Raw genomic sequence first — 8,342 nt, 5'->3', positions numbered from 1 at the left:
TTCATTCTCTTTTTCTTTTTCCTCACTTGTTCTAACAGAATTTCTCAGTTTGATTTGGTTCTCATGGACTTGTTCCGGAGTGAGCGGCACTAAGGTAAGTTTCTTTCCTTGATGCTTGAAAGAATACCTATTGGTACGACCATCGTGAGTGACTTTTCGATCCAGTTGCCATGGTTCTCCTAGCAATAAATGGCAGGCTTGAATAGGTACTACGTTGCACACGACTTCGTCTTGATATTTACCGATAGAAAAGGCGATGCGCACTTGTTGAGTGACCTTAAATTGGCTTTCGTTGCTAAGCCCTTGTAGTTGATAAGGTCGTGGATGCTTGGTAGTGGTTAAGCAAAGCTTTTCCACCATCGTCGTACTGGCTACGTTCGAGCAACTTTCACCATCAATAATAACTCTACAAAGCTTACCTTGTACATGGCAGCGAGTATGAAAGAGATGTTCTCGTTGTTGCTCGCTCTTTGGTTTTGCCAAAGAGGGTTGTCCACGATCATGAAGATCATAATCAGTTCTAGGGACACGCCGAGGAGCGCGCCTATGAGCAGGAGGCTGGTTATCCACATCGTCTTTAATTTGATCTCGATATTGAGGCTCTTGATTCAACCGCACCTCATTGATAGTAGCAGTCAACGCTCGAAGTGCAGCAGCCTGTTCGTCCAACTGTTGTTGGAATTTTTTAAATATGTCACTAGTATTATCACCTGTAGACATTTTTTTTTAAAACCTACAAAACACTCAACACTCAAAAATAAAAGTTATCAAACCTCACCGTTAATCACTCAAAAAGAAAAAATCAAATTCTCAATGAGGTCGAATTCAATCTTGTGAGTTCTTTATCAGAGTTTATATCAACCAATTAGAGAGTGTGAACCAAACTACCAAAGAATCCTAATTTGCACTAGGATGCCAAAAACTGACGAGACACCAATTGATTCGTGTTGCACCGAGGAAGAAGTTGTGCACACGTTTAAATCCTACTAACACAAGAAACAAGAAGGTTTTAGATAACGTAAAGGAAGAATAAAGGGAAACAAATGAAAACCTACAGCTAAGAATCAATAAAAATTGCTGAAAACAGAAAACCCGAAAAACTGCGGAGTAACTTGACAACTTCGTTCGAGGTGTTCCCGATCTCCAAAAATCACGAAATTAAATCTGGAGTGTCCTTATATATTGAATTTTTGATCTGGAAATTTTGGGCACCAAATTCAACCCGCTAAATCTTTTTTTAAATTTTTATTGAATTTCGTATTTTTTGATTTTTTTGACTTTTTTGACTGATTTTTTTGCGGGAATAATTTTTTATATTCAATCACAGTGCCAAAAACATGTATGTAAAATTTTAGATCAATCGGACAACGTTTACCCACTCAAATGAATTTTTTTTGAACAATTTTTCTGGGTAAAACTGCCGTTTATGCTTTAAAAAATAGAGATCAGTTTAGAAATCAACCAAGAACACCCAAAACGCCCAAAATCTGATACCAAATGATACGGGGTTGCGCGCGGACCAAGATCGAGTTGCCAAGTCACGGGAAACTCCTACGAAAACCCTAAACAATCAGATCCGAAACGAAACAGAAAAATTAAAAGATTAGAACTTTGAATTTCCAGATCTGAAATAAAATTCCCAAATCAGCAAAGAATCAAATTGAGAATAGAAATAAGTGTTAGGGTTCTTGAAATCCTCAAGGAGATTGTGATTCTGCCCAATTGAACACCAAGATAGTTTTCCCCAAATTTCGACAATCTAATTTCACCCAAAAAGAGTATGGAAAAACCCTAGAAATTGGGGATTTTTGGGCTGATTCCTTAAGATAGAAAAAGGCTGAAAACACAATAAGAACAGAAAATAGATTAGATAATAATTCAGCACAAGTAGAAATAAAGAAAGAATTGACAGTAAGAAATTAAAAGATAAGTCCTAAGAAGCCTTGAAATCTCGAAAGATCTCACAACTCCCTTCAAACGGCTCTAATCTCCCCTCCAAAGAATATCAATGGCAAGAAGAAGGTTGAAGATGGCTCCCACAATCAAAAAGATTGTTAAAACAACTTCTAAAGAAAACTCAAGAGAAAATCCTTGAAGAACTCAAAGAGAATTTTCACTCAAATCAAATCTGAAATTTTCAATGTAATTGTAATGTAATGTAGGGTGGCTGGCCAAGCCATATAAATAGGCCTTTCAAATGTTTTCCTAATTTAATTACAACACTAAAACTAAAACAAAAAAAAAACTCCTAATTATTTTAATATGGAAATTCGGCCAAGGGTCTTTTATTTGGGACTCTTGGACTGAATATAAAAATTTAAACTAAATAAAATAAATAAATAAAAATAAAACTTTACAACTTGGGCCACTTTGACAATTTGGCCTGATTTTCATCTAAGTATGGGTGGATTTCTTGATTGGGCTGGGAATTTATTTATTGGGCCTCACCTTCAAGAATTTGGGCTTTTGTGACTCGTATCAGAAGGTTTATCCACCGCTTAAATGTAACTGTTATCAGTGAAATGTCCCACCATGCCTTTGCTTCTATCCCTTTGTTCTATTTATGTACATTGTACAACTTGCAACAACGGCGCATGTAGTTATTCTGCACACTTCCTCTTTCCGTCTTACTTCGTCAAATTGGCAACGTTCCTTCAGTGAAGTGGTTTTCATCTGGATAATCTAACGGCTGGGTTTCAGATTTTCTCATGACACGAGCGAATCCATAACCAAGTGAGCATCCGCTAGCTTCGCATAGCTGTTCAAACACTTGAGATGTCAGAGTGTGAATGGCTATCTAATCAGTTAGTTGGTTCAATGTTTAATAGTCTGGTGGTTTAAAATTCTTTGGCATCAAAAGGAGGGTGAGAGGGAGCAGTACCTCTGTTAGCTCTGCAAGATGACGGTACCTAAATTCATCGAGTGCTGTTGCAATCTCTTGTGCTGGCAGTTTAGCCTTTACCATAAAGAAATAGGGGGAGACAAAAAGTGTTAGCATATCAATAACAGAATAGCAGCTGAAGCATCAGATCCACGAATGTGCAACATTTTCGTTCAGGATAACAAAAATAATAAATTAAACTCTCTGGTTCTTCCTACAGAAAAATTATGAACCTGTTCCTTCATTGCCAAGGAAAACATAAGGTAAACAAGTTGTTCAAGATTCCAATACCTGTGAAAGAATAGCACCTGCTAACTGCAGACTTGGTTCCAAGGTCTCTGGTACAACCTATGCTCAACAAGCAAGAAGAGAATTACAAGGGAACTCCAGAAGAAGGGAAAACAATTATACGCACAGAGGAGAATTTAGTAGAAGGTATCAGAATATTACAGCCGTTGCCCCAGCTTTTTCCAAATTAAGGCCGTGATCAACATCGTGAGCCTGTATGAAAGTCTTCACATTAGGGAAATACTTGCTCAGAGCCCAAACAGTTCTATAATTGGCACCGGGAGAATCCAAGGTTATTGTTGCAGCACATGCTCTTTCAGCACCAACTTTATGAAGGACCTAGTCTCCCAGTATTAAGAATGTCAAATATTGATCCACAACTTCAACCAATTTCAAACTAGTTTTGTGTACCTCTCGACTACCAGCATCTCCAAAATAAAGAGAAAGACCCAGTGCGCGCCCCATGGCCACCCTATCACTGAAAGAAGAGAAATCAGTATCTTACCATGATGGATTGATGGGTTTACTTGTATGATTCTTTGTGATGTCCACCACTGTTATAGATTAGGACAGTCTAACTTTACGACCATTTCCAAAATGAGTCAGGTCCATTTCCTAGAATGTCTTAGCTTCTTCAACAAAAATGTCAATTACATAAGAGTAGGCAAGTAATTGATTTGCATTAAAGAAGGAAAAATGTGCCGGGAAATAGGGCTACCCTTACATATAACAGTACAACAGTCTGGCGTCATTTCCATGGCAAGTGACATCTCGACTGTGGGCAAGTACTGCCACCCACTTCTTTCCCTTTAGAAAAGCATCTCAAAGAGTAAGGCCCCAGGTTCCGTTCACCCAGGAGCCAACTTCCTCATGTATTTACTTCAATCTTTCTACCTCATAATCATGAACATACAAGATATACAGTAACTGGATATTTAATGTTATATCAATACATTGCATAAAATGGGTAAAAAAAGGCAAAAAATATAAAATGCCCTAAGTAAAAAAAATCCAAAAATCAACTGAGCCCTTAGTAAATCATGCCATGCGTCAACTTCTTTTTTTGTCAAATCGGCAATGACAGTTTTCATTAACGGAAAGAGCTAACTGATTTTGTTAAGAAATGGCTTGCATGCAGCTTGGTTTTGTTGTGGCATGCATGTTGCAGCAGGACAGCGTGCTACTAATGTTTAGTATTTTGTATTTTGCTGCTTAGTTACATTTGAACTAAGTTGACAATGTATTTGTTTTGATTAGGTGCTGATTGACTTGATTAAATTAGCTTTTCTATTTGTACAAGTTAAGTTTTTATATGTTTCAAGACAAATTTCAGTCAAGCTGTTTTGCTTGTTTAAAAGTTCTGTAAACTTCAGCTATCAACATGATGAATCTTTTTTAGCATTTCTTCTTCTCGTTTTTGGTCCTTGTTAAGCAATTTGATTTAAGTTCACGGCCTGATTTCCTTGTTGTGTGCTGCAAGTCATTGAAGCTTGTTGCTCAAGACTCTGCTTTGTTTTCATTTCTGTTTCACGACACCAATAGATTTTCTTTTTTCTTTTTTTGTCAATGAAGGCTCAATTGGGTGTAATTTTCTTTAGGGACTGAATTGATTTTTTATTTTTTTGGTAAGGGCATTTTAGACCCCTTTTGTGAAGAAAACAAAACTCATAGTCATGGGCACTAGGATTTATGCTCTAGCAAAAGATGATGGATTTAGATGTTTGCAATAATCGGTTGACGTTCAAAAACTGAAACCTAACTGTAAAAATACAAATAAAATTTCAGGTTACCTCCTCACATCAAGTGCAACAAATGGAACTAGCCGTTCTGAAAGAAGCTGAGCTATGATCTGAGAACAACAAAAACAAAAGAGAATATGCCATTGTTACAAACATATTTATACCAAAATTTCAAATTCAAGGGTACAAATATATAAACACCTGCCCAACGCGTCCAAATCCACAAATGATAATGTGATCTTCCAAATCATCAGTCTGAAAATAAAACCAAGTCAAAGAGACAGATCAGCAAGTAATTATCAGTTATCCCACTTCATCAGGAATCAGATGCTTTAATATATTGAAAAAGAGTTTTGCTGAATACAGATACTTTATATTGCCCCCAATATTTAATAAAATACACATTAAATTAACCCTAGAACTGATGAAAATCTAAATAATTTTATGGAAAAAATAGTTAGCTTTCTTTCTATAACTTATGGGGGATCCATATGTCACTCATGCATCACATCTTCCCTATCAAACTATTACTGCATGAAAGCAACAAAACATGGGTTCAGAGAACCATGGTAAGGCTGCTTTAGTTATTCACAAACTGCTTAGAGGAAAAAACAGGAAACCTGCAAACCTCAATGGAGTTGGATGGTGTTAAAAAGTGGCTTTCATGCAGACCATTCTGTTCGAGCCATGCAAGTTGCATCTGAAGAACATGCTGCTATTTTTTGTTGTTTAATTGATGTTTTGCTACTTAGTTACATTTGAACTAAGTATGTAATGTATTTGATGTAATTTGGTGCTGATGGATTTGATAAATCAGCTTAACCAAGAGTGCAAGCAATATTTTATAAGTTTCAAGACTATGTTAGTGGAATTAGGTGTGTTTAGGTAACACTTTTTTGTTTTTCAGACAAGTTGATTACTTGTTATATGTAATGAAATGTTTTCAGTAATGATAGATGAATCTTTCAGCTAATTTCTCTTCTTGTTTTGGTTCTTGTTAAGCAATCTATTCTTGTTACTTCAAGACCGATTTCTTTGTTTGTTCAACAAGTCACTATAGCTTCAAGCTCAAGACTTTGCTGTGATCTCTTGATTTATTTCTTAACTCCTACAATTGGTATCGAGAGCCAACTTCTTAGAAGACCTTTCTCTTTTCTACTCTTAATAACATGTCTTGATTCGTTTTCTCTCCAACACCACCACCAGTGCTCAATGGTGAAAGCTACCACATTTAGGTAGTGAAAATGAAAACCTACCTACAAACATTTGACTTATGGGAGGTTGTCAATGCTAATCTTGAACCACCACCCTTGAGAGCTAACCCCACGGTAGCTCAAATTAGGCAACACTCTGATTATAGAGCCAAGAGGTACAAGACAATGTCCTGCCTCCAAAACAATGTGTCAAACTTGATTTTCATAAGGATCATGGCCTGTGAGACTCCAAAGCAGGCTTGGGACAAGCTTAAAGAAGAGTTTCAAAGTACTGAAAAAACAAGACAACAACAACTCATCAACTTAAAAAGTGACTGAAAATTTGAAAATGAAGGAGTCAGGACAATTAAGCAATATTCAAACAGGATTATGGCTATTATGAACAACATCAGGCTGCTTGGAGACCAATCCAGTGAAAGCAGAATAGTGGAGAAGGTTATTTCAACCTTACTTGAAATATATGAAGTCAAAATCTCTTCCCTAAAAGACTCAAGAGATCTGTCAAGTATCTCTTTGACTGAGCTAATTAATTCTCTTTATACTCAAGAACAAAGGAGAGCTAGCAGACAGGAGGAGCATCATGAAGGTGCATTTCAAGCCAAGAGTAGACCAACCTCAAGCTCTTCTGGCTACAAAGGGAAGAAAACTTGGTCAAACAAGCTTAAAAGAGATTGAGCAAAAAAAAGATATCCACCTTGCTTTCATTCTAAAAGGATTAGCCATCCAGAAGCAAACTGCTGGTATGGACCTGATGTGCAATGCAAGGTTTGTAAACAGCTGGGCCATGTTGAAAAGGTTTGCAAAAATAGAGGCCAACAAAAAAAAACATCAAGCTTAGCAGTTTAAAATGGAAGCTCAAGTGGCAAAAGAGAGCAATGCTCAGGAAAAGCAAGTATTTGTTGTTTCTTGTTCAGTAATCAGAAGAAATAGCACAAAAGGTCAGTTAATTGATAGTGGTTGCACCAACCACATGACACTTGATGCTGCTATCTTCAAGAGCATAGATAAAAACTTCAACTCGAGAGTAAAAGTGGGCAATGGTCAATACATCAAAGCAGAAAGGAAAAGAGATGTGTTGATTGACACTCCTTCACGTGCCAAACTTGTCTCCAATGTTCTCTTAACACCTAAAATTGATAGAAATCTGATAAGTATTGCTTAGTTACTTAAAAAAGGATATTTTGTTCTATTCAAAGGCAAAGAGTGATTGATCAGTGATTCAAGTGGATCCAAGCTCATATCAGTAGCCATGACTAACTGAAGCTTTGTCGCCGATTGGAATAAGGGGTCTGTTAGTGCCTACACAACTGTCTTAGATGAGTCCAAATTGTAGCATAAAAGGTTGGGTCAAAGTATCAATGAATCCACCCTAGCAGCCCTATAACAGCTATCCAAAACATACTTTTATACAATAAACATATACCTATACGTGTATGCATGCCTATGCGTATGCGCAGAAATTACGTAAGCGCTCTGTACAAAAAATGGATCAAAGTGAAGAGTGAGCACTGACCGATCAAAGAAACGAAAGAATGTTGGAAAGAGGCAGAGTTTGAGAGGAGAAGTTAAAGAATAAAGAGCAGAAAAAACGAACTGATAAACAAATCAACGTGGCCTTTTCTTACTTCTATTTCCTTTCAATTTTAAAGTGATAACATCGTTTTTACTATCTCTTTCATTTCTTCTCAGGAGGAGGTTGGAACGTAGAACATTTCAAAACCTGTACTGCAATTCTCTGTTTGGAAACCGGGAAAGTGACGTGGAAAATTACACGAGGGTTTAGGGAACTGAAAATATGGCCTTGGATATACCACAGTGTCAAATCAGTTACATTTTTGACACGTGGTAGAAAAGGTCCACCCCGGAATATATATCGATCTAAATTTCACTTTTTTTACCGTGCAATGGATAGGGGATTGTGTAGCCAATTTCGAGAAAATATTGGTTTTAAAAAACATTTAGTGATGTGTACCGTTTTTTCGATTTTGGTGGAAATATGTTGATTTTTTTTCAATTTTTTTAATTTTTAATTAATAAATATATTGTTTTCAATTTTTTTTATAAAATCAAATAATAATTTTCAAATATAATTATTTTTAGTAAAAAAGTTTAAAACAATATGAAATAAAAAAATACAAATGTGCTTAGAAAAGAAAATAAACTTAAGATTCAAATATAAAATTACTATTATTTGACCGTGCTAATGTGTTAAAAACAGTA

At 36.2% G+C, this 8,342-nt stretch overlaps 2 protein-coding genes across 2 annotated transcripts; one reads left to right on the top strand and one right to left on the bottom strand.

The window, feature by feature from the left end:
* Nucleotides 1-2,095: 2,095 nt before the first annotated feature.
* On the bottom strand, nt 2,096-5,669 carry LOC107956124 (K(+) efflux antiporter 2, chloroplastic-like). Its single transcript, XM_041096774.1, has 8 exons — nt 5,537-5,669; nt 5,110-5,163; nt 4,960-5,018; nt 3,581-3,647; nt 3,332-3,508; nt 3,173-3,229; nt 2,882-2,956; nt 2,096-2,758 (listed from the first exon to the last, which is right to left on the bottom strand). The coding sequence occupies exons 1-8, from the start codon at nt 5,606-5,608 to the stop codon at nt 2,636-2,638; spliced, it is 684 nt and encodes a 227-aa protein (XP_040952708.1). The 5' UTR covers nt 5,609-5,669; the 3' UTR covers nt 2,096-2,635.
* Nucleotides 5,670-6,152: 483 nt separating this feature from the next.
* Nucleotides 6,153-7,284, top strand: LOC107956125 (uncharacterized). The gene is made up of 4 exons (XM_016891863.1): nt 6,153-6,390; nt 6,457-6,557; nt 6,670-6,917; nt 7,044-7,284. Exons 1-4 carry the CDS (start codon nt 6,153-6,155, stop codon nt 7,282-7,284), a joined length of 828 nt encoding a protein of 275 aa, XP_016747352.1.
* Nucleotides 7,285-8,342: the final 1,058 nt, after the last annotated feature.

This window comes from Gossypium hirsutum, chromosome D07, assembly GCF_007990345.1.
Source record: "Gossypium hirsutum isolate 1008001.06 chromosome D07, Gossypium_hirsutum_v2.1, whole genome shotgun sequence".
NCBI classification, from domain to species: Eukaryota; Viridiplantae; Streptophyta; class Magnoliopsida; order Malvales; family Malvaceae; genus Gossypium; species Gossypium hirsutum.
This window is presented reverse-complemented; position numbering and strand designations above follow the sequence as displayed.

Coding starts and splice junctions, on each gene's coding strand:
- LOC107956124 (XM_041096774.1), bottom strand. CDS start 5,608: ATGCAACTTGCATGGCTCGAACAGAATGGTCTGCATGAAAGCCACTTT. Junction 5,019..5,109: donor GATTTGGACGCGTTGGGCAG/GTGTTTATATAT, acceptor TGTTGTTCTCAG/ATCATAGCTCAGCTTCTTTC. Junction 2,957..3,172: donor CAGGTGCTATTCTTTCACAG/GTATTGGAATCT, acceptor TTTATGGTAAAG/GCTAAACTGCCAGCACAAGA.
- LOC107956125 (XM_016891863.1), top strand. CDS start 6,153: ATGAAAACCTACCTACAAACATTTGACTTATGGGAGGTTGTCAATGCT. Junction 6,558..6,669: donor AAAGCAGAATAGTGGAGAAG/GTTATTTCAACC, acceptor TTTATACTCAAG/AACAAAGGAGAGCTAGCAGA. Junction 6,918..7,043: donor AGCTGGGCCATGTTGAAAAG/GTTTGCAAAAAT, acceptor TTCAGTAATCAG/AAGAAATAGCACAAAAGGTC.